This window comes from Elephas maximus, chromosome 23 (genome assembly GCF_024166365.1).
Source record: "Elephas maximus indicus isolate mEleMax1 chromosome 23, mEleMax1 primary haplotype, whole genome shotgun sequence".
NCBI lineage: Eukaryota > Metazoa > Chordata > Mammalia > Proboscidea > Elephantidae > Elephas > Elephas maximus.
This window is the reverse complement of record NC_064841.1, coordinates 4,693,054-4,718,354: the sequence shown is the minus strand read 5'-3', so window position 1 is coordinate 4,718,354 and position 25,301 is coordinate 4,693,054. Positions and strand designations below refer to the sequence as shown.

At 38.4% G+C, this 25,301-nt stretch overlaps 1 protein-coding gene and 1 pseudogene across 3 annotated transcripts in view; both read right to left on the bottom strand.

The window, feature by feature from the left end:
- Nucleotides 1–245: 245 nt before the first annotated feature.
- SLC33A1 (solute carrier family 33 member 1) overlaps nucleotides 246–25,301 on the bottom strand; it is a 32,243-nt gene continuing 7,187 nt past the window's right edge. For 2 of the 3 annotated variants that reach the window (XM_049867358.1, XM_049867357.1), the window contains 5 exons: nucleotides 15,747–15,937; nucleotides 11,161–11,345; nucleotides 7,438–7,555; nucleotides 4,882–5,097; nucleotides 246–3,159 (listed from right to left, as the gene is read on the bottom strand). In XM_049867358.1, coding sequence (XP_049723315.1) covers nucleotides 2,992–3,159; nucleotides 4,882–5,097; nucleotides 7,438–7,555; nucleotides 11,161–11,345; nucleotides 15,747–15,937 — 878 coding nt within the window. In that variant the 3' untranslated portion in view covers nucleotides 246–2,991. The remainder of the gene's footprint in view (nucleotides 3,160–4,881; nucleotides 5,098–7,437; nucleotides 7,556–11,160; nucleotides 11,346–15,746; nucleotides 15,938–25,301) is intronic. The other variant, XM_049867360.1, reaches the window with a different exon arrangement.
- On the bottom strand, nucleotides 8,253–11,154 carry LOC126066360 (protein lin-9 homolog; annotated as a pseudogene).

The following is a 25,301-nucleotide window of genomic DNA, read 5'->3' as shown; positions in this document are numbered from 1 at the left end:
ATGTTAAGTTTCCCTAAAAATTATACCAGTACCTTGTTCATTCCAGTCATTCTTTTCAAACAGTATTCTTCACACAAAATTGTTATAAAATATAAACTATGCAAATTAACATTGCTAATATTTTAATAGGCTCTTTTTAATTACACATTTGAGCAAAATATTTTAAAAAGGCGAAATATACAAAATCCCAGGATGTTCGTTCTGTTGCATAAAACCAGTTTCCCTGCAAAATGTCCCACCCACCCCCCGCAATAGAACAAAGCTCCTAAAAGGCAACCTTTAGAAGTCAATAATCAGGGCCATTTCTGTTTCACTTGATACGTGACTTGTGCGCAGCAAAACAGAACTCCAGGGAGCAGAATTAACTCTGTGCCCGGCCTGCCTGGCTAACCTACTGGGGCGGTACTCTGAAGATTGTACTAGCAGTTTTATTTCACCCGTAGGAAACAGAAAGGCTCTCAATCCCAAACCAAACTGTGATTACACAAAAATTTTGGCACTGTCAAATCAGGCAGATTTAAACTGAAGTGGAAAAGAATAGGGTCTATAAAAGGTATTTTAATCTTCCAAGACAAAATAATTATGCCTTGCGATAAATCAAAGACCTTGCAGGCGCCTCTGGGTGGACTTGAACCAACGACCAGCTGAGTGCATTAACTGTACCACCAGGGACTCCTCCCATCTCTACTAGTAACATCTTATCTACTCTAGTCCCTCTGAGTTCAAGTTCAGCACTACAAATGTAGTGACCTTCTAGTTTTCATCGGATTATTCTTTTAATACTGTTTTCGGGATGCTTTAAATAATTTCGCAACAATTATTTCAAATTTATGCTTATGGTTCCCAGTACAGCCCACATTCAATAAGGCCACAGTTCTTATATATATATATTTTTATCACAGTTCATTCAAAGAGTTTAACAAGAATGCTCTCCAGAAAAAGAAAAGTACACATCCAGAGTTTTGCAAGTCAGGAGTTTCAGGGCCACAATGACATTTGTTAGATAAAAAACTGTTGCAAGAAAGGGATAAAATTCAACAATAGACTTAACCTATACAACTATGTTTGAACACATGAAAAATTTGTAATAATACAAACAGGAAGAAATAAGATGTAATTGGAGTCCCGGTGGCTCCAGTGGTTCAGAGCTACCGCTGCTTACCAAGAGATTGGTAGTTCGAATCCACCAGCCTATCCTTGAAAACCCTATGGGGCGGTTCTACTGTCCTACAGGGTCACTGTCAGTCAGAATCGACTCAATGGCAAGAGGGTAAGATGTAATTATGGCAATATAGTTCTCAATGCAAAAGTTAAAAATTAAAATACATTTCACATGTGAGAGTTACTTTTTTTTATTCAAGTAAGTATATTAATTATAATACATGATAATGGAAAACCAATGTGACAAAGTATTGCAATCTGTGGTTTGGTTCTAGGATGAACATTTTTCTGGGTGATTCTTCAGGATCTGACATCAACGCCCCACACAGGCTTTCCACGGGCAACGCATGAGCCCTGGAGGCCACCGCACCTATCTTTCTTCAGATGCTGAGTGCCATTTTCTCCCACCCATTTATCCTCCATTACTTATAAAATCCCCAACCTAAAATCCAACCTATGTCATAAAAGTAACAAAATTAGGAGTTAGTATCTATTTTCCCACCAAGATAAAGTTCTCATGTAAGACTCATTTTCTCTAATTTTTGAAGGATTTATACAGTCCCTAGAGTTAGAGGAATAAACAACACAAAATATGTAAAGAACCTTATCACTGGGAATATATGATATGTTGGAAATTTGTCAAGGTACTCAAAAGGACAATTTTCCGGGGGTAGTAACTCTCCACTGGAAATTATAGTTTATAATTTTATTTATAATTAGTATTTTAATACGTGGAAATACAGTACTTGATTTGGCATAAAGTAATTGTGAGCTCTTTCCTCACTAGTAAAGTGCTTGCTTCAGAAACATTCTTCAACCAGATGATTTAACTTTTCAAAAGCGAAAAATGTCTTTGTCTCTCTATTTAAAACATTAGTTTTTAAATTGTGGTATTACTCATTTAAATTTTACTTAGTAGGACAGCTTTACTGTTCTTTTCTCTTGGTAATGGAAAGAAAAAAAAACTTAAAGAATAACATTTAATTTTTATTTTCAAACCTTTGCCATGAACATACGTACAATGCTCGATTGATCCCTCACTGTGTTTGAGTGCCATGAAGCACTCGTGACAGAAAATACATCGCATAAGCTTCAGGGTAAAAATTAACAAGGAATCAAAACATCTTTCAAAAAAGATGAGGGTGGGGGAGATCAATAAATTAAAAATCATAACTTTCATTTTATAAAAAATAATTTGAATCTTTAATGCCTACAAAAGCGGGAAATGCATTGAAAACAGTCTTTTTAATACAGATTCATTCCTTACAATGTGGTTATGGTCAGAAAAAAAAAAAAAAACAACTAAAATGGCATTTCAGTAGTCTGCACTCTCTCCTCAGCAAATTCCATACGAAATTTACCTACCTTGTGACTCAAAGTAAGATGTTAGCCATCAACAAGGTCAGACTAGTTGTAGTTGGTACTGGAATATCAAGGTCTGTCCCACTTAATATATTCCACCAAAACATGAAATACAGCTCAACAACAGGTACTGATAACAATACTTGACTGCAGGGTTACCGGTTCCATGGCTACTGCACTGCGGCTTAAAACATGCTCCGGTCAGTCAATCAAAGAAGACACAAATCACATAACAAGGCCAGAAAAGTTGTTTTAGAACCAATTTCCTGAACTTGAAGTAAACTTTAAATACATTGACAAGGCAAGGAACAACATAATCAACTATACAGAGTGGTCTCTCTTCTTCACTCCTTTGGCATTTTTATGTTACTAGCGTCCTTGTCCACGCTCCTGTGCACTGACTGTCAGAGCTCTCTGTACTAAAGCCCATCTACAGTTACCTTTCTAGAGCGTCCAGAACTGAAGGCGTCAATTGCTCCTTTTGCACTTCCACGAAGATGTCCCTTCATCCTGTAACCTTTTAAATTTTGGACCCAGAAAGAACCACCAGCCAAATCCAATAAAAACACAAACAATGGACTCCACGTAGTAACCATCCAGTGCTGTAACACACGAGCCACCGAATTTTTTGCAAAGCTGTAAAAACAAAACAATAAATACTTCACATTTCAAAATAGAGGTATTCAGCAATGTTGTACATTCTACTTTGGTGAGTAGCATCTGGGGTCTTAAAAGCCTATGAGTGGCCATCTCAGATATTCCACTGGTCTCACCCTTTCGGGAATAAGAGAGAATGAAGAAAACTAAAGATACAAGGGAAAGATTAGTACAAAGGACTAATGGACCACAACTACCAACTAGATGGTGCCCAGCTACCACCACTGACTGCTCTGACAAGGATCAAAATAAAGGGTCCCGGACAGAGCTGAAGAAAAACGTAGACCAAAACTCTAACTCACAAAAAAGACTTACTGGTCTGACAGACACTGGCGAAACCCCAAGAATGTGCCCGCCCCCCCAGACACCCTTTTAGCTCAGTAATAAAGCCACTTCTGAGGTTCACCCTTCAGTCAAAGATCAGACAGGGCCATAAAACAAAATGAGACTAAAGGGACACACCAGCCCAGGGGCAAGGACTAGAAAGCAGGAAGGGACAGGAAAGCTGGCAAGAGGGAACCCAAGGTCAAAAAGGAGAGTGCTGACATGCCATGGAGTTGTTAACCAATGTCATAAAACAATATGTATACTACTTGTTTAATGAGAAGCTACTTTGTTCTGTAAACCTTTATCTAAAGTACAATAAAAATAAATTAAAAAAACTATCCAGTAATTAAGGTTTTTCCACGTCGTAATTTAAAGGATTAATCAAAAAGACTTTGTTATAACATTTAAAAGTATAAAACAGTACATTCTCACTTCAAATACCAAAACATGTTAACATATCCTAATGTCTCCAATGCTACTGGTGAGACTGAAAACAATTTTCTGTTGCTGCTGTAAATACTCATTTTTCAAGACGCAGTTTTTCATATTTGCAAATGTGAAGAAATTCCCCAATGAACCTACTCTTGAAGCAGACTACTGTTACTCTGAAATAATTTATCAGCAAAGCACTCACCTTCTAGGTTTAGCTATGATTATTACATCTCTGTCATTATAAACTTATAAAACTTAGCTATTAATCAGGCAATTATTCAGTGCCTATCGTATACAGTAGTGATTCGCAAGGTGGGGGGTGAGAGACTGCCTCACCTTGCTGAGAAGCACCTTCAAGTGATCACAGTGTGTCATAACCCAGTAAGCAAGGTACCCCCAGGCTTACTTGTGCTTACTTATTAATTTGTAGTGCACATTTTCACCACATCTTTAATGTGAAACCCACTTGAAATTGTGAAACCGTGCACTACAGATTGGTAAGCATACCTTGCTTAATGTAAGCCTGTGTGTACCCCGCTTACTGGTTAATCCACCCCTGGCCACAACCCTCGATTTTGATGGGAGGCACACCCCCAGAAACTGTAGATTTCTACACTAGAAATTATGGGCAGAAAATAAAAGATGTAGTCCTGCTAGAAGCAAAACGGAGCCCTGGTGGCACAGTGGTTTAGCACTTGGCTGCTAACCGAAAGGTCAGGGATTCAAACCCACCAGCTGCTCTGCAGAAGAAAGATGTGGTAGTCTGCTTCCGCGAAGATTCACAGCCTTAGAAATCCTACGGGGCAGTTCTACTCTGTCCTGTAGGGTCAGTGTGCATCAGAACTGACTTGACCGCAACGGGGTGGGTTTAGAAGCACAATGAATCTATTTTAATATTAGTTTTATTACTAGCTTATGTGACTTAAATTAAAATGTACTTACCTCAACAGCATCAGACGTTCGACAATTCTGGTTTGATGCTCCTACACACTCTTTCACTGTGAGGGGATCCACAAGCCAAAGAGCTACTGTCGAAGGCCAGTTTCCTCCCAGATTGGATACAGTATTTAAGAGGGTCATGTACGTTCCTCCAATAAGTGGATCACTGACCTTGGCATTGAAAGCCATTATGGAAACATACATGCTGTACAACGTAACCTACAGTGAAAATATAAAACGTCTTCAGTATGATCAGGCTTGTTTTTTCACTAAAGCTGAGGTGTGAATTACGAACACTGATCTCAAAACCTGAAAGTTAATTTTCATGATGCTTACTGAACTCAACTCAACAAACATTTACTAAGCACCTACTATAAACCAGGTTTTAAGTCAGATCATGGCAATACAGACAAACAAGACACAGCCCCTCTGTACCCCGGAAGAATTTATTCCAGGCTGGGAAAACAAGAACTAAGTAGTTATGATGAAATGTGGTGAGTACTGTAAAAGAAGTGCACACTCCATGCTACTGGGCATAAATATCCAAGAAATTAATTCCACCACAAGTAGTCAGGGGAGGTTCAACAGAGGCAGTAACAGATAAGGTGGCATCAGATGCATGCAGAATTAAGAATAAGCCCATATTTGTACCTAATTATATATTATATATGTGTAATTAAGAGCTCAGCTGCCAACCAAAAGGTCAGCACTTCAAATCCACCAGCTGCTCCCTGGAAACCACACGGGGCAGTTCTACTCTGTCCGACAGGGTTGCTATGAGTCGGAATCAACTTGACGGCAATGGGTTGTTCTTTTGTTTTATATACATGTATATTTATATAATACATGTATATATGATGTATGTACGCACTAAAATATTCAGAGGAACACAAATACATAATTACATTTTTCTTAAATATATGCGAAAAACAGCATTTCAAAATTTGTGTGACAAACTAAAAAAAAAACCTCCTTAAGAGGCAAAAAGCGCAAAGGATCACAAATAAATACATATTTTTTCTTATATATATGTGAAGGATAGCATTTCAAAATTTATGTGACAAACTGAAGTGAAAAACCTCCTGAAGAGGCAAAAAGGGCTCAAGGCCACTAACCCTCTGATTAAGAACATGGAAACAAACCATGTTTTCAAAATACCATTCCCTTGATTACTGTTTCAAGAGGTATTCATAGAAAAAGGAGTTCCAAGGTCAAGTCAGGCTGAGAGAAGCTACACAAAGTTAAACAGGTTCGTTTTACCCTGGGCCTCCTGAAGGCCTTTCAAATGTAAAGTCCTTGAGCACAGGGATCTCCGTGTGATTTACTCACTGTTACCTTTTAGTACGTAGAATGTACCTGGCACAGAAGAGGTGCTAGCTTAGTATTTGCAGAAGTGATTAAAACGCTACTTAAAGAGGGGCTAAGTTGTGTTATATATCATTTGTCAATTTTACTTGGCCTTGTACCTTTGTTCCCATGAAGTACCTGGCTGTTTGAGCTCTACTGGCTATACTTTGGGAAATGCTGTAATGAAACCCGAAGTTAAAAGAGTAACTTTTGGGCAACTACATCACAGTTTTCTTTCATTTACATAGAGCGGACACTGACTAAGCTAACTCATTTATTTAATACCTATTATGTGCCTATCGTTAACTCAGTACATGCAAAACAGAAAAAAATATATGTATTTGACACCTTGGCCTCAATGAGTTTATAAACATACAGTTAGTTGGACACGGTCCACTCTGAAATTCTCCAGAATGAATTGTGCAAACAACATCTGAGATCACCTGGTAGCCATATGGTTAGGTTTTAATTAAAAACTATGTGAGACATTGGTAAATATAACTTTTAAAGGGTTTACCCCAGGTTCCACAGAGAAATACAAAGTGACTCTGAGACACACGTTAGCAATAACTGCATCTGAGTCCCAAAGGTTACAACTGGGTCTCTGTCATTGACCTGAACCACTCGCGACCCCTTAGAACAAAGCCTCATTCTACAACAGCAGCTTAGGTGAGGATAGAGCAAAGTGGGGATCATTTCTTTCAGGGCTTACAAACATACCTAACAAGGACAGTAAAAGCACCTTATTAACAGTTTCCAAAATAACAAAGGGTAAGTCGTAACTTTCAATGCAGAATCTAAGCCAGAGACCTGGGACCTGTAACCCAGTAGCCGTCATGATTTCTCAATGCTTCAGAAAGAAATGGTGTTAGGGACTGAAGAAAGAAAAAAGAACCCAAACCTAGAGATGGGCTCGGAGATGCTTGGCAAGGGCAGAATCAACTGGCTTCGGCATTAATTTTGATATGTAACAGATATTCATTAAATGAAAAAGAAATGAATGAACAAATGAGGAACCCTCTTTCCAGGAACCGAATTCATTCAATCAAATGCCACGGGTTTAAAGTTAACCCTGAAATAATTTTCTCAGCGTCGAATTCGTGCTTACATCTTAAAAAATTTATGATCATTATTCTAAGGTAACTAGAGGAAAATTTCTTCTTTGTTTTCTATAGAACTGTTTATTTCCTGAGAAAACCAGAGGAGGCTTACCTGATGTAGTGCGTAGCTCAGCAGCACTACGATATAGTAATATATAGGGAATCCCCCTTGATGTTCTACTTTAGGAGTCCACCAAACTAGTAGGGCATATTCTAATCCAAGCAATAATCTATAGAAAAACAAAGACAAATAGAACAGAACATTTTTAATTAACAACAACCAGAAGGCTGTGTGCCTGCCATATGACAGAAAGCAGCTTGCATCTAAAACCTGGCAGGAGGTTAAAAAGAGAAAAAGGTGTGTCTAGATGATGTAGAAGCTAAAAATGCTTTTCAGGTCTTTTTCCATATAGATGCTACAGTCAGATATTAGTGATACTGATGAATGTTTCTCATCTTAACATTTTTTTTTTAAATTTTCATAGATCAATTTATTTCGAATTACAAATATCATTAAGAATAAAAAATTTATGCATTTCTTAATTAACATAACAATTTAGCTAAATATAAACTCTGCACTGAAGTTTTGCAGTGGCACAATACCAACGAAGAATACAGAAGCATTTTGAAACTATACAAAAATTTCAAATGGAAAATAATCTTGTTTAAGTTTTATTTTACATTAACATATAAAAAGTCTCATTTTATGAGACATCTGAAAGACTCAATACCACCTTGACAGCTATTGCTTAAACTCCAAATCTGAAAACAATTTATTATACTTTAGCTTTATAATATTCTATATTAAAACAAAGAAAATTCCGAATACATACTTTTTACAAGATTAACATTCTAGACAAGTTTCCTTAAAAACACCCCCCCCCCCAAAATCCCCAAACAAACCTTTCTTCTGCATTTCATAGCGCTGGTTATTATATTTGTTTTCCTTATAAAAATCTTTTTACTTTACAAGTTGTGTACTGTTGGATTTTAACCAGTAATCTAGTTTAAAAGTTGTGCAAATAAACAAAAAATATGAAAATAGTGTGCTATCAGTCCTTTTTTTTTTTTTTCCTCTTGAATAAATCTCGTAACAATAGCACTTTTTTGCCCTGAATCAACGGGAAAAGACATGCCAAATCCACTTGCTGAAATTTAGCATTTTGCAGTAATGTTTTTTTCCTTTTCCTTCATTTTTTTTCAACAAACAACAAAGGTTTCTTTTATAAATTATGATAAATTAAATTACTTAAAATTATAAAATGATCTATAGAGCCATGTCACATTGCAAGTATATGTCATATATACTTCTAAAGTCCTTATTTCCCAACTCTATTCCAGTGGCTTCCTTAAAAAAAGAGTACTTCCCACACCTCGTGATGGTATCTTTTGAAACTGAGATGCTGCTCAACTAAACCAACTGGAATTGTAATTTCTAGATGAATTTCCACACTGCCACTGATATGCACATTTTTCTTCTGTTCTCCATTGCAGTAGTTGTCTGCATGCGTTGGGCTGATGTCACGCACATTAAAAAAATGGTTAACACATTCTTCCATGAAATTATATTAATGTGTTCAGATGTTTTCAGTTTAAAAATACTTGCTAATAAACATATGTAACATAAGCAATGCTACTGCAGCTGAATAAAAAAGAAAAATGTAATGCTGGTCAGTAATGTTGGCTTAAGAAGCAGTACTATATATTAAAATGCCTTATTTGGAGATTTTAATTTCCCTTGTTTTCCAGCAGTCAGGTATTTGGTGTTGGAAGCCTATATAAAGGAAAAGAACTTCTCAAAAACAATGTCCTATGCAGCTGGAATAATTAAATCTTCTCAGTCTCTGCTAGTGTTATTTGCTGCAAAGACATGTAAGTTTCCCATCTGGCTCAAGCCACTCTGAATATGTGCAACATGAATTTCTACATTATTCTGAAAGTAGCTGATACTAGAAGCATCTATTGTACTCTTGATATCATTTAATGAATCTGTAAGTGATTTGAATTCAAAGGAATTCAGGTCTCCTTCTGCAAGACACTTAATTTGTAATAAAATAGCTGTAAGTCTAGAGATTAAGTCTGTAAGGTTTTCATTTTCAACACAGGGCTGTCCTGTTGAGGAGTCTGCATGCCAAACAATTTCCTGTGCTTCTTCTTCAGACCTTCGTCTCATATCTGTTGGCTGACCTGCAGGCTGGAGGCCCTGATCTGGAGCAAGCTCATAGCAGTACTGCTGAACTTTATGCAAAACTTTGTTGAGGTCTTTGTTTAGCTGTTCAAGCTCCAGAACAATGGTTGCATATCTTCGCTGAAATTCAGTGCTGACGGACATGGAATACGATTTCAATTTTTCTGCTTCTGTATTCACTTCCCTTAATTTCTTGATGTGTTCCTTCTTAATCATGAGAATTTTGGATAATTTGGTCACTTGGATAAGGAATTCTACTGGAAAACCACCTAACGTTTCAGTGTCAGAGCCAGAAATTTTATTTCGCCAAGGTGACTGTCCTAATAAAGGATCATTATCTGTAATAGGTGACTGGAGAGGAGGAGTATAATGTAACCGTGGCGGGGTCATAAAAAATTGAGAAGGCCGCTGCTTTTGTCCAAAGACAGCAATTGGCATTGTCTCATGAGGCTCATTACTAAGGACTTCATAGTCAGGGATGGTATGGGTTCCAAGCCCTGCCCTATCAAAAGTCACTCTGTCAGTAGCACTAAGAGTATCCACAGCATCTATTTGTCCAGCGAACCAGACCATCGTGAACACCATGTAACCGCGCCGTAACTTTGTTTCCAATAACCAGGGGCAAAGGAATTTCTTCCGGGAGATCTTTGAATTGTGAAACATCTGCAACTTTCCTTTGTTGTAACAGTCTTATTTTCTGCCGTTTCTGTTTTAATGCTGATCTCTCTTCCTCAAAAAATGCAGAAGAACATCTCCGTGGTTTTCCCATAAGCCGCCTGATTTTTCCCCACTCTACTCGTTAACTTTCTTGTCTTCAAATTAGGAAAACATTCTTTTAGACATACACAAAAGTCATTATCGCCTTCAAAAAGTGGTTTATCTATGTTTGAGTAGAACCATTCGTATATGCACCATTTATGTGCTTTGGGAAGCTCGAGCAGGTTATGTACTCGAAAACCAATCTTCTGTGAGGATTTCTTATCTGGTGTTGACATTGTTGCTGTAAATTTCTTTTGAGACTCTGGCAGCTCGTCTTCTTATGTTCCTTGGCTCTTCAGCTCCTGTGTCCTGGTTTCTTGGCCTCTTAACTCTGGCCTCACGCTCACATCTGCCCTGCTGCGGCAAGTGTTCCAAAGCTCTGTAGCTCCACCTGTAAGTGCCTGGAGGTACCCACTCAGGCAGGAAGCCTCCTGTGCACAGACACTCAGCTCTCTTGGTATGTGGGTCAGGCAAGCCCAGCTCCATGGAGAAGTGCCCAGAGGCACCCCACTCTACCAGGAAGCCTCCTGCACACAGGCACTCAGCTCTCGCTCTGTGGGTCGGCTCCAGCGTTGTCTGGTGCTGGTCTCCTGGTTCTGCCGCTGCCACTTCTCTATCCATTCACAGTTTCAAAACTGCTTTCACGTTTTAGGTATCTGTTAGAGCAGAACCCCACTCTGGGCACCAAATCCTGCCTTGGGCATCAGCTTCAGGGGAAGGCTTTCTCTGTCGGCATTTTTATCAATCTTCCCCCAGACTAGGAGCTTCTCCGTGCAGGGACCCCGGGTCCAAAGGACACACTCTGCTCCTGGCACTACTTTCTTGGTGGTATGAGGTCCCCTCATTTTAACATTTTTAAACTTAGCAAAGGTTTTATTTTGTTTTTACCTGTAAGGCATGGCTTTGTAAAATATGTTCAGTGGCTGGGGACCTGCAGTGTACCTGCTGATAATCAGAGGCAGTAGTATTTGCAAAGGAACCATGGGAACTGCCAATAAGGCTAAATGCTCTTTGGGTACTCCTTCTTCTACCAGCTTCAGTCCTGTCACTGCATCTGCTGCTGAGAAACCAATCTACGATATAAAAACAAACAAACAAAAAGCTATTTTCATTTGTGACTTACAAAATATTACGTAAGCTCTTCATCAATTTCGTTACTGGCCCGTGACATTTCAAGTAAGTACCGTATGATTATATCTGCTATGATGATCCAGTTACAAAAGGAACTTTGCCCTCTGGTCTACTAACAATATTTAGTGAAACCAGCTGAAAATTCAGCACTCTTAGGGACTGTAGATGGTTATAATGACAGCTGAATTTTCTTTCAAAAAAGTTTAATCTGTTATAAAAAACAGCAGCCAAATTCAAACAGACTGGTTTGTATGTTTTAAGCTGAAGAGAAAAGCCTGCAATGGATCCCTAATAAATCTGGTAAAATGAGGACATTATAACCACAGACACACAGTTTTGATGGCTCCTGACTGACCTTAAGAAAATTTCCAAAACTAAAGTTGTTTCAAGGAATTCTGAGAAAACTTTACACCCGAGAGGCTGAATAAAATGAAGGGGAAGAAAGAGTATAATTAGATTAATTCTTAGAAACGACGACAAAGAGTAAGAATGATAAAAGCAGTGGGTAAAAGCTTCATGTGAAATAAGATATCTGCATGTTTCAAAGTATCATCCCATAAATTAGTTTTTAATTACGAAAGGAAGAAGAGTAACTTGAAAACAGATTAACCAAGTAATCAAGGCTAACAACAGACAACAGGATAAATGGCCATTTTGTGGTCCCTGATGGAATTCCCTGAGGAAGTCACAGCATCACCTCTGTGATATTTCTGCCACACATGGATAACCCAAACCTAAAGATGAAAAACAGCAGACAAACCCAAACTGAAGGCCATTCCATCGAATAACTGGCCTGTATTTTTTTTTTTTAGTGTTCTTCAAAAATGTCAAGGCCATCCATGAAGGATAAAAAAAGACTCATAGCAATTCAATGTCATGTGTGATCTTGGACTGGATCCCTGACCAGGAAAAAAATAAAGTTATAAAACTGTAATTAGGGCAACTTGTTAAATCTGGATATGGACTGTGATTAGATAACAATATTGCATAAATTTTTAATTTCCTGGTTTTTAGGACTGTATTACGGTTTTGTAAGAGAAATCACTCATTCTTAGGAAATACAGAAGTATTTTAAAAGTATTTATGGATAAAGGGGCATGATGGGTTCAAATTACTCTCAAATATGTCAGAAGAAATACGTGATAGAGCGAGAACAAATGTAAAGAAAGTGGAGCTATATGTTGACCTTAGAGATTCTGGATAAAGCCTACCTGGGAGATCTTTCTAATATGCTTGTAACTTTTCAAACTGTGAAATTGTATTAAATAATAACTGTTTAATAAAATGAACAATAGATACTATATACTTTGACTTCTTGCATGCAGCCAAAGAACAAATTTTACCATAAAAAAAAAAAGGTCAAAGGTATTTCACTTAAATATAGCAAAGAATTTCACTGACATTTCACTCATTCTCTTATACAAAAACAGTCAGATACGCGAACTGACTTCAACATTTACTCTGTATTAGCTGTGGTTTGGGGGAGATATTTGGAATACACGTACCTAACGAGAAACTCGTATCCAGAATATGTAAAGGACAAAAATGAACAAACTAATGCTATAAACAATATAGATAAGTCACACAAAGATAACACTGAGCAGAAGAACCAGACACACGTATATATTATATATTCTACCTATAGAAAGTGTTAATAAATGGGGAAAACTGATCTATCATGTTAAAAGTTATGAGAGATGACCTTTAGGGAGGTTTACTTTAAAAGGCAAACACTGGACTCTCAACTCCACAATTTAGGCACCACCTAATATTTTTGAAAAGCAATTCAGCAGTCATATTCACAGACCTACCAGTTGCCTATTTAGGAATCTACTGGAAAGAAACATTCTGAACATCAAAGACTTCGCACAAAAGTGTACATCACTGCATTTTTATAATTGAACACCATAAGCAAATTAAATGTACAACAGAAAAATGACTGAGCGAATTGTGGCAAGTTTACATACCGTGAATATTAGAGAGCTATTAAAAAGTATAAGGAGCCCTAGTGGTGCAGTAGTTAAGTGCTCAGCTGCTAGCTAAAAGGTTGGCAGTTGGAACCCACTGGCCACTCCACAGGAGACAGATGTGGCAATCTGCTTCCATAAAGATTACAGCTTTGGAAACCCTATGGGGGCAGTTCCACTCTGTCCAATAGGGTCACTAGGAGTCAGAATCAACTAGACGGAGAGAGGTTTGGTTTTCGGTTTTAGTTATTAAAAAGTCTGCTTTCAAGCATTATTTAATGATACAGGAATGTGTTTGGGAGATGACAAAACCAAGATAAAAATTATATAAAACCAAAACCAAACCTGTTGCTGTTGAGTTGATTCCGACTCATAGCGACCCTACAGGATAGAGCAGAACTGCCCCATAGAGTTTCCAAGGAGCTCCTGGTGGACTGGAACCGCTGACATCTTGTTTAGCAGCAGTAGCACTTAACCACTACACCATCATGGTTTCCAAAAGTTATATATGGTATGATTTAATTCCATGTTTAGAGTATGTGTATGTGTATATACACATACTTTACACATACATATATACACATATGTTGTTAGGTGCCGTCAAGTTATACATACGTATATATAAAAAATATATATATTTAAAAATATATATAAAAACATATATAAGCTATGTATATAAAAAGCATATACATATGTAAGGTATATATATAAAGTATATAAAGTACGTGTACACACACACACACAGAAAAAATAGAGGCTGGAAGGAAATATACCAAAAATGCGAGCAATGGTTATCTCTAAGTGATGTAATTAGATAACAAACAATCTTCCTCGAACTTTCCCCATTTTCTAAAAGGTCCCTCTCCTATCATTTGCTGGTGTTGTTAGCTGTCACAGAATCGGCTCTGACTCATGGCGACCTCACGTACTACAGAATCAAACATTGCCTGGTCCTGTGCCATCTTCATGATCACTGGTATCTCCGTCATTAGAGAGGAGGAAAAACTCACTGTTTAAAATTAAAATAATAAGACAATATTTTTCCTCCACAGGTGTCAAAAGACAGTGGTATAGTGTTTATGTAGACAGGTTTTAACATGTAATTTGAAAATTCTACAATTAATTCTGGATTCTATGAATGTTAATGACAGCACTTTCAAGCTCACTGTAATAATATATACTTACCTTTCTTCTAGCATAGTATCTTAAAAATGTTTTAGAACTATAAAATTAAAAAAAAAAAAAAAAAGGAGAGCTTAATACAGAAACCGTAAAATAAAAATCAACAGTAATCCTTGTTTACTCTATGGTTACTACCTCCTAACATTTTAAATAATAATTCAGTGGATTTTTAAAGACTTCTTAAAGTGCTTGGCTGCTAACTGGAAGGTCGGCGATTCAAGCCCACCAGCGGCTTCACAGGAGAAAGGTGTGGCAATTCGCTTCCATAAAAGGTCACAGCCTTGGAGACCCTATGGGGCAGTTCTACTCTGTCCTGCAGGGTCGCTATGAGTCAGAATTGACTCGATGGCAATGAGTTTAATAATTTTTTACTTTCATATCTTTGTAAATTATATTCTACGTAAATAATCTGACTACCTTTAACATTAACACTCATTGTAATAGTTGTTGTTGTTGCCGTCAGGTGCTGTCCAGCTGATTTCCAACTCATAACGGCCCCACCTGACAGAGCAGAACTGCCCCATAGGGTTTTCTAGGCTGCATTCTTTATGGGAAGAGGTCGCCAGGTCTTCCTCCGGTGTAGTCACTGGGTGGTTTTGAACCACTAACCTTTCTGCTGTGCTTAACCATTCTGCCATCAGGACTCCTCATTATAATAAACGAAACCAAACCAAACCCACTGCTGTCAAGTTGATTTCGACTTATAGCAACTCTCTAGGACAGAGTAGAACTGCCCCACAGAATTTCTAAGGCTGTAATCTTTCCAGGAGCAGACTGTGACATCTTTCGCCCACAGAGAGGCTGGTAAATTTGAACAACCCAGCCTTCAGTCAGCAGCCCAGGGCTTAACCACTGTGGGACCCGGGTCCCTTCCTCATTGTAACAGTAAAACAGCTATTATTTTCTCAAGGTATTCATTTCTGTTTGAAGATTTAGTATTAAATAAATACGATTTCACACTTATTTTCATAATGACATAACTGTTTTCATGATCCCAAGACATTTAGCTTACTTTGGAATTATATTTAATATCCTCACACTTTTTAAAACACATATAATAAACAAAAAGTAATGCTTTTACATTGTTAAATTCTAAATGTGGTGGAAAGGGACTTAGGACATGTACAGACAGTGAAAGCACTCCATGCTATTGGTAATTATAAATCAATGGTAACTGCGTTATAAAACTCTTACCTTTGCAGTCAGAATCAGAAGGCAAAATGTCAGAACTGCGGGCATTTTTATAATTGCAAAAAGCAACTTGTAAGTGTCCGTAATCCCTTGTGTTTCTTCTTTTACTAGTGATACTTCTTTGTTCTCTTTTTTCAGAAGGGCAACTAAGGTTGTTGTTATTAAAAATACAGTTCCCCAGAAAAAAAGGAAATCTGAAATTAAGAATGTTTTAAATTTTAATTAACTTTTGTTATGACATACCTCTATTGACACTCAATAATTCTATATGCAACTTTTCCTCTGCTAAAGCCTGTTAAAAAAAAAAAAAATCGACATTTACGTGCCTATCCTGTTCAAAGTACCGTACCAAGCAGTCATGGCTCTGGAAAACATACTTTATATATGTTTTTTTTTTTTTTTTTCACAAATAACGCATCCACACATATAATGTGTGGCATAGCTTGGTTACAAAAATAGCAAGGCGGGTTTGCGTGGTTAGCAAAAACGTATAACGGACATGTTAGGTGAGTAAAAATACAGTAGATCCAGAATAGAGAGTTTTACTGAACAAGAAAAAAGAGTCACAGACATTTAGTGTACAACTGGGATGAATAAAACAAAAATCTGCCATGTCATTTTATTCTAGGGAAGTGCTAGGGGTGGGAAATGATTTTCATACTCCATAAAAACCATCAGTCAAATTTATTAAGCACCTAAGTCGTTTCAGTTCTTTATTAAATTACGACAACTTAGACAATGTACGATGGCTATTTACACTGGATTTTTTCCACTTTTATTTTTTAACTTTCCAATGTTTTCAAGGAGTCCCTGGGTGGTACAAGCAGTTCCTGTGCTTGGCTGCTAACTGAAAGGATGGAGGTTGGAATCACACCCAGAGGCACCTCAGAAAAAAGGCCTGATGACCCACTTCTAAAAAACCGGCCACTGAACACCCTGGAGCACAGTTCTGCCCGGACACACACGGGGCCGCCGTGAGCTGGAGCTTACTCCGCGGCAACTGGACTTTAATGTTTTCGATCTGTCTGAGGATAACCTTCTCTTTTAAATACTGTGATCAAAACCAAAACCAAATCCCTTGCGGTGGAGTAGATTCCAACGCAGAGCGACCCTACAGAATGAGGAAGAACTGCCCCCCAGAGTTTCCAAGGAGCAGCCGGTAGATTGGAACGGCCAACCTTTTGGTTAGCAGCCGAGCTCTTAACTACTGTGCCACCAGGGCTCCAACACTGTGATATCCGAGCAATTTCCTTATACTTTTAGGTTCAGAACGAAACACAGGACAGGACCGTCTGAGTGGTTTCAGTGAGAACCAGCTGGGGTATCAGCCGTTACCTTGAACAATTTAAGTGGAGGGAGTGAATGATGGTCAGTGAGATTCTGCTTAACAGATAAAAATAATGGTAATAACAGGTACTAAATGCATACCATGTGCCACAAACGTTCTAAGCATTTTATACGTATTATCTCCTCCACTCCGTCCACCCAATATATTAAGGTTACTACTAGCCCCAATTGGCAGATGAAGAAACTGAGGCTTAGAGAGGTTATGTTTTCCAAAGTCACATTCTAAGTCAATGGTAAAATTGCTGCAGTCTTTACAGGAGCAGACTCACACAGCTAACGTCAACGCTGAACCACCCTGAGAAATGCATGTCGGTCTGCCACTACGAAAACTGTTAGATAACCCTGTCTCAGTTTCTTCTTCTGTAAAATGGGAAGACTTGGCTAGAAAATCCCAAAGATGCCTTCTAGTGCTAATATTCTAAAATTGCTCTGTACGTGGTTACTTCTATTTTCCCTACCGGGCAGTTCTACTCTGTCCTATAGGGTAGCTATGAGTCAGAATCGACTCAACAGCACACAATAACAACAACTTATTTTATTGTTCATGTAGCACAGCTAACTGTTCATGGAGCCTTAGTTGTATAAGGAGCCATCTCTTTTCAAAAACAATCAGAGCCTTGTTGAGTCAGGGTTCTCCCTCTGGACCTGGCCCTGCTGCTGTGACGCCTGCAGGTCACTGCCGTAGCTCGAACCTCGTTTATGACGGCGGCATAGAGCGTTACTGTTTATACCAACTTCACTTGTGTATATACCAAGCTCGCCTGAGAGTTTATAGGCTCATTCCTTACATGTTCTCATCAGACTTTCATAACAAACTTGTAAGGTGGGCAAAGCAGGCATTGTTACTATGCAGAGATGAGGAAAAGGTGCTTGGTATGCTTAAAGTCCGGCCAACAGTCAAATTAGTAAGAAGCAGAGGCAGAGCTTGAACCTAAATCTCCTGAATTTGAGTTTCATACTCTTTCCGTTATTTCACACTGCCTACATAAACATTTACTTAGGATAATTTCCCCCAAAGCAAGGCTCTCCTATTGAAATCGTACAAACTAAAGAAGCTAAGATGCTTTAGACACATATGGAAAATTATATTCTGGGCTAGACCATTTTTTTCACCATAGAAAATTTATAATTAATTTTAGGTAACAGAAGGGAAACCGTGAAGCCTTCTTAAACACAAAAGTATCCATTTAAAAATGCAGTAATACATTTCAAAGTATTTAAGTAAAAGCCTTATGATTAACTTCATCAAAATAACAATTTCTAACTTACATTAATACAGTACACGGTTCAAAATAAACAATTTAAGACTATTCTTACAAGCGAGGTTATAATGTCAATTCATTTTGCATTCTTCACTTCATCTGTAAAATGCAACAAATAATAACATCTTTAAGGATTTCATCTATATCACTCTTGTTGAGTTTTTGATCATTTTGTTTAAATCAGCTGTTTAAGAAAGCCTGACAGAAACTATGTTACTTTCACTGTCATCAGAATTTCTAATGGTTTCTAAATAAATGTTAACTGAAAATTAAAATTTCTCCCATTACATACTAAAAGAGTTCAATTTCTCAAAGCAAAAATATTTTTAATTTGCTTCGTATATCCTTCCAACTACGATGAACAAAATTTTCATCTAGAATTTGCATTCGTACCAATAGCAACAGAAAGAAGAATAAGTTAAACAAGTTTTAGCATGCTTCTAATTACTGTTTGTGGATAATTTCTAATTTCTTTGTGCTTTGAGGCTTAACTAACAGTACATTTGAAAGACGAAGCAGTGACAGTGGACCATTCACAGAGCCCTAATTCAAAGGCTTTCTAGAAGCCAATACCTCATTGCCAGGAACTACGTGAAGAAGTTTGACAAGCGCAATTACCAAAAACACTGACCACTGAACAGACTATTGCTATTGCTTATCAATGTCGCTTTCACGCTAGAAAACATTCAGAGTCGGATACATGAACCACTGTAAAGGCCGTGGAGCCCTGGTGGCTAAATGGTTAAGCATTTGACTGCTAACCAAAGGTGGGCAGTTTGAATCCACTAGCCGCTGCTTGGAAACTCTACACTGTCCTATAGGTTTGCTGTGAGTAATGAGTTCGGTTTTTATATTTTTGTAAAGATAGTGGCACAGTGGTTAAGAGCTCAGCTGCTAACCAAAAAGTTGGCAGTTCAAATCCACCACCTGGTCCTTGGAAACCTATGGGGCAGTTCTACTCTTTCCTATAGGGTCGCTATGAGTCAGAATTGACTCGACAGCAATGGAACTGGTAAAGGTATGTTATTACCAAAATTAATTTCATTATTAGCAGTTTGGTTAATCTTACGTATTTTATCACAAAAGCATTATAGTGTATATACAGATGATCAAGATCTCAAAGCTGGTATTCGGATTTCATGAACATGGTTTCTAAGCAAAGACCTAATAGACTAAAAAACCAAAAACCAAACTCACTGGCAGCGAGTCAACTCCAACTCTGACTCAGTGCGCCCCCATAGGATCTGTAAATCTCTATGGAAGCAGAATGCCACATCTTTCTCCCATCAAGTGGCTGGTGGTTTCAAACCACCAACCTTTCGGTTAGCAGTCAATCGCTTTAACCACTGTGCCACCAGGGGTCCTTTAAAGACAGACTAAAGACTAAATGTTTTGAAGTGGCTACTAGAGCTTTCTAGTGCTTTCATGAAAGCAAAAATGAAGAGCAAGTAACAATTCCCTGGTAACCAAAAAGGTTACAAAAGCTGGCAGTCTGAGTGCCTATTGTTGAGCCCAGGACAAAACACAGGACATCTCACTTACATCTCAAAATCCCCCTCCAAGACAGGCATTATTATTCCTACTTTATACACAATGAAACAGTATCACACGCCAGAAAACATCAGAGGTGACATTTAAACTCAGTTCTGATTCTAAAGCAAAAATGTCTCCCGTCATGCTAAAATACTAGCCAAAAGGTTGGTGGGTCGAACCCACTTGGAAGTGCCTTGGAAGAGAGGCCTGGCAATGGGTTTTCAAAGCCTTGAAAACCCTATGGAGTAGTTCTACTCCGCACACATGGGGTTGTCAGGAACTGGAATCAACCTGATGGCAGCTAACACCATGGCCACTCAGATGCTCGAAGACACCCACAGCAAGTAAACTCTCTCTCCCTCATCAATCAATCCTTCATCAATCAATCCTATCAACAGCAACACTCCTGAGGAAAAAAAGGGGCACACTTTAGCTCCAACCAGGAGGCCTGGACTATAGATATGATCATAGAGCTTGAAACTGGCTACTTACATCCTCTTCCTCCATCTCTCCACGTGCTGCTATGCCAAAGGGTACGTGTGCATAGGATAAACAAACATCGTGTATCTTCCTAACAAGTTCATCTTACTCAATCATTTATAAAGAAGCATTTTACTGAGAATAAACATATTATGGAGCAGAATGCAAAATTTCCACAAACTTTTAAGATAAAAATATAAGGCTTTAAAAAAAACTTCAAGCTTTCAATGCTTTGGACTAGGTCCCCAGACCCGATGTGGTAGGTTCACCCTCTTCCACCATCAGAAGAGGTAGAAAAACTGAGAAGCACTGTCTGATACAGCCATCCTTGGCTCGGGTCAGGTTCTCTCTCCTAGCTCTTGCCCACAGTATGGGAAGTAACCTCAGCCTTTTATAAGCCAGCGGTAGGAGGACAAACTGTCCTAGCTTCTGCTCTAAACAACTGTCAAGCTTTCCTTTCATGTCCACAGCTCTCTACCTCACTGAAGGCAAGAGCATAGAGGGACAAGGAACACCTGTCAACAATTCCAACACTCTCACTTTCACAGTGGAGGAAAGTGAAACATAAAGACAATGTGTCTGGCGCTGGGTCACCAGCTGAGTCTTTGCAGTAACAGACCTTCCTTCTGTTCCACGAATCTCGCCCTTAAGCATTTGCCTCAGATATCCCTGCTGTTGAAGAGAGCTCCCAGAGATGTTGTTTTGATTATAGTCATATTTTATTTGGGGGTTAAGTTTTTAAAAGACAGCAGATAACACAAAGATGGAATAAATACAAAGTTAATTGTGAAATCTTCCTAACCCTTTAGGAAGGTGCCATGTTTGAGACCCCAGACTATTTCATTAACTCCAATTGTCTGAGTTTCCTCCAGGGCAGAAGAAATTGTTGTTTCTTCAGTCGAGGGCCAGACGGGGCAGCTGGCTTGGTAACAAACGTGGCAAGGATGCAAAGAAACGATCGCCCATACATTGCTGGAGGAATGTAAAATGGTAGAGCCACTCTGGAAAAGTCTGGCAGTTCCTTTCAAAACTAAAAATGGATTTATCTTAAGATTCGGCAATTGTACCCTTGAGCACTTACCCCGGATTTGTACACGCACACTCATAACAGATTTATTCACAATAGTTAAAAACTAAAAATCACCCAAATCTCCTTCCATGGGTAAACTGTGAAATAAACTACGGTTGTCTAACAAATGGATTCTCTCAGCAATAAAAAGGAACACACTACTGATACATACAGCTTGAATGAACCTCAAGGAAATTACGCTGAGTGAAAAAAGCCAGTCCCAAAAGGATACACACTGCATGACTCCATTTGTGTAATATTCATGCAATAACATAATTATAAAGATGGAGAACGGATGAATGGTTGCCAGGGACAAAGGGTGGGAGGAGGGGATGAGGGTGGCTATAAAGAGGCAAAATGAAGCCGTCTCGTGGTGATGGCAGATTTTAGTGTCTTGACTGTGGTGGTGGTTACACAAGGCTAAACATGCAGGAAAACTGCATAGAACTACACACACACAAGTTCATATATAATTGGTGAAATCTCAATTAGCTGTATGGGTTGTACCAATGCCAACTTCTCAGTTTCGATATTATACAAAAGTCAGGTAAGTTGTTTAACAGTTGAGGCTGGGGGAAGGGTGCATGGGACTTCCCTGTAGATTTCTTTGCAACCTCCTGTAAATCTACAATTATTTAAAAATAAAAAGCTTAAAAAAATAGTGGGCAATTTTTTAATACGCAGAAGTTCTAAGACTGTGCTAGGGAATAATAAACATAAACCTCAAATATAAGATAATCAAAAAAGACAGAAGTCTTTAGGCATGCTGAAATCACCTACTCTATAGCTTTAATTGATGACCACTAGACTTCTGCCTGCGGAGACTGTGTGTTCAATTACGAATGGAAAGAATAAAATTAAAAAACATATAAAACGCAAGAATTATCCACAATTATTTCTAAAAGCACCAGAGTCTTAGTTATCTAGCACTCCTGTAACAGAAGTATCACAAGTGGGTGGCTTTCAAGAACAGAAATCTATTTTCTCAGCGTTTAGGAGGCTAGATGTTGTAATTCGGGACATGCTGTGGGTGGAGGTCCTTCCTCGTCTATTTCACCTTCTAGTAGCTGCCAACAATCCTTGTAGACTTATCTATTTCCACTTCCGTCTTCCTCTTGTGTGTCTCCTGTGCCCATTCTGCTCGTCTTATAACTCAGAAGTGATTAGATTTAGAACCCACCCTACTCAGGCATGACCTAATTGACATAGCAAAGAAAATCCCATTTCTACACAGGATCGTATTTACAGATAAAGGGGCCAGGATTTCAACACACATTTTGGGGCAAACAATTCAATTCAAAACAATGGATGAAATTAGGAATTTTATATTTTTCATTTTTAATTCTCTAGGAACCGAACATCTCCTTGTATTAAGTAATTCTATTTTGCTTTCTCAAAAAAAAAAAAAAAAAATTACATGTTTAAGAACAGACTGTAAATGAAAGTAGGAGACTACTGGTAATTAGTGAGGCTGTGTGATTCGTTGACAAGTTTACACAGCAAAGGCTAGTTCAACTGATCTGTCAATAAATCTCAAAAAAATGAGAAGTGAAATTCAGAATAAAAGATATGACAAATAAAATAACTCTGAAGTTTACAGCATATTTTGTAAATTGACTTTTCCACACAAAAGCACTTCCATGGTTCTTTACTAGGCAAAGAAAGCACAAGGTACCATTTTTCCTTCGCTTTCATTTAAAAAAGAAAAAAAGGTCTTAAGGCTTTCCCTCTGGGGTGTGGACCCTTGGTTTTTAGTACCTAATTCCCCCTGAATTTATAAGCCCCAGTATTCCTCCACTTGCTTAACTACTAGAGCCCCAACATCTGAAAATAAGTTCAGATTTGCTCTATTTGTCTATGCTGACATGTAAGATCCACCAGATTTACGAACATGTTCCATTCAAGGTCAAAGGGAGCTAAACTGATTTAGCTTCAGGTTTCGTATCACACACTTTGTATATTTACTCACAGATTAGCTTTTAAGGCAATAGGTTAATTAAAAAAAAAAAGTTTACTTTCAAATTGTTATTCAGTAAAACTGAATTTTTTCTTTGATTATACAGCTGTATGAACTTTAATGCATATAGAGATTTCACACCACCACCGTAATCAAGATACGGAGCAGTTCCATCACCCCCAAAACTCCCTGGTGCTATCCATCTACAGTCATCCTCCCCACATCCAGACCTCGAGCAACAACTGATCTGTCCTCCATCCCTATAGTTTTGTCTTTTTGAAGATATAAGTATTTTACGCCTAGATATGGATGCTATTACGAACACTTTACGGCCTTTATGAGAATAACTGATATGTTAGAAATGAATCACTCCACACTGCCCAAGCTCTAACAAGCACACCTAGTGACATATGGTAGTGAATACTGCTTCTGAGAGCAGGACACAGAGATTTGTGACTAAGCGGGAATTAACGGCCCTGCTCTCTGTCTAGTCCAGACCATACACAGCTTTTCAAGTACTGTTTTTACTATTATCATCACAAGTTTAATTAACTCTGTATTTACACCATCAGTTTTTTCAAAGCAACATTTCCTTTTTCTCTACCTGACTCTATGTGCATGCCTCTCTATTAGCAAACTCTAAGCTCCAGTATCTTCAGCTCTCTTCTCCAGAGCTGGACCATCCTGCTCCCCACCCCCAAACCCAAATATCCTGTTTCCCATCCGACAGCTTTTTCTAATTGTGTTACCACTGCCTCTAGGGCAGAGGGTCTCAACTAGTAGTTCACGGGCTGGATCTAGCCCAAAGGCATATTTTACATGCACCTACTGAGTGTTTTAAAAATGAGGATATAAACAGAAGAGGAATTCACAGCTTCTTTTGAATACTCATAACACCTAGCAATCCTGGGAACCCTACTGCCAGTGATAGGCAATGATTTATTGGAGTTGAAGCTCCCTGCCTTTTTAGCTTCTCAGGTTAACACTGTCCCCTCCAATTCCTAGTCTTGCACAAACCCACTTAGCCTATTTACAATACTTATCCACTGGCTTTGTTATTTTGGTTTGCAAACCTCCATTAAAAAAAAACAAGAACCAAACCCACTGCCATCCAGTGGACTCCTACTCACAGCTACCCTAAAAAATACCCTACAAACTGTAAATTCCTTGAGCAGAGAATTCCCAGATCTTACTCATCATATTACAATACCTGTCACATGGCTAACACCAAACAGGCACTCGGTTCTCAGCAAATGAATGACACGGGTGACTTTAAAAACAAATAAGCATAAAAACCTTCAGTCTATCGCTTCTCCTGGGCATCAGGCATTCCAAGGGTGGGCTGGTATTTTTTAAACATCGACAGAGTGCTCCTTTTCCCTGTGGAAAAGTCCAGTCGGCACATAGTATATTTAGGCCTCAAGGTTTCCCTTGAGATTTTCTCCTAGTTTCCTACCAACTGTTGGAAAGACATCGGATAAAGAGTCAAGAAACCCAAGCTGTAGCTGTATCTCTAACCAGCCACTTGACCTCAGTTTCCTCATTTATAAGAATGAAGAAACTGAAATATATGATCTTTTCAAGCCGTAAAACTTTATATTCTAATTGCTACGTTCTTCTGGGCTACTTTCATCATTGCTTGCTGTTTAAAAGGTTGCCTCTCTGTTACAAATGGTCCTCGAAAAACAAAGGGGATGGGGAGAGAAAAAGCTTACTTCTGAGCTCAGGACTGTCCTTGATCTACGAGGGTACCAAAAAGCCAACCTCAGCATAATCAAGGTTTTGATTCTAAGGGATTCTCTTTTCATCCTATCCTTTCTGTTCTCTATTTACTAATTAGATTACACTGCTTTCTAGATGGCAAAAACTGTTCTCTCGATGTATGCCATCTTCATTTAACTGTAACACTC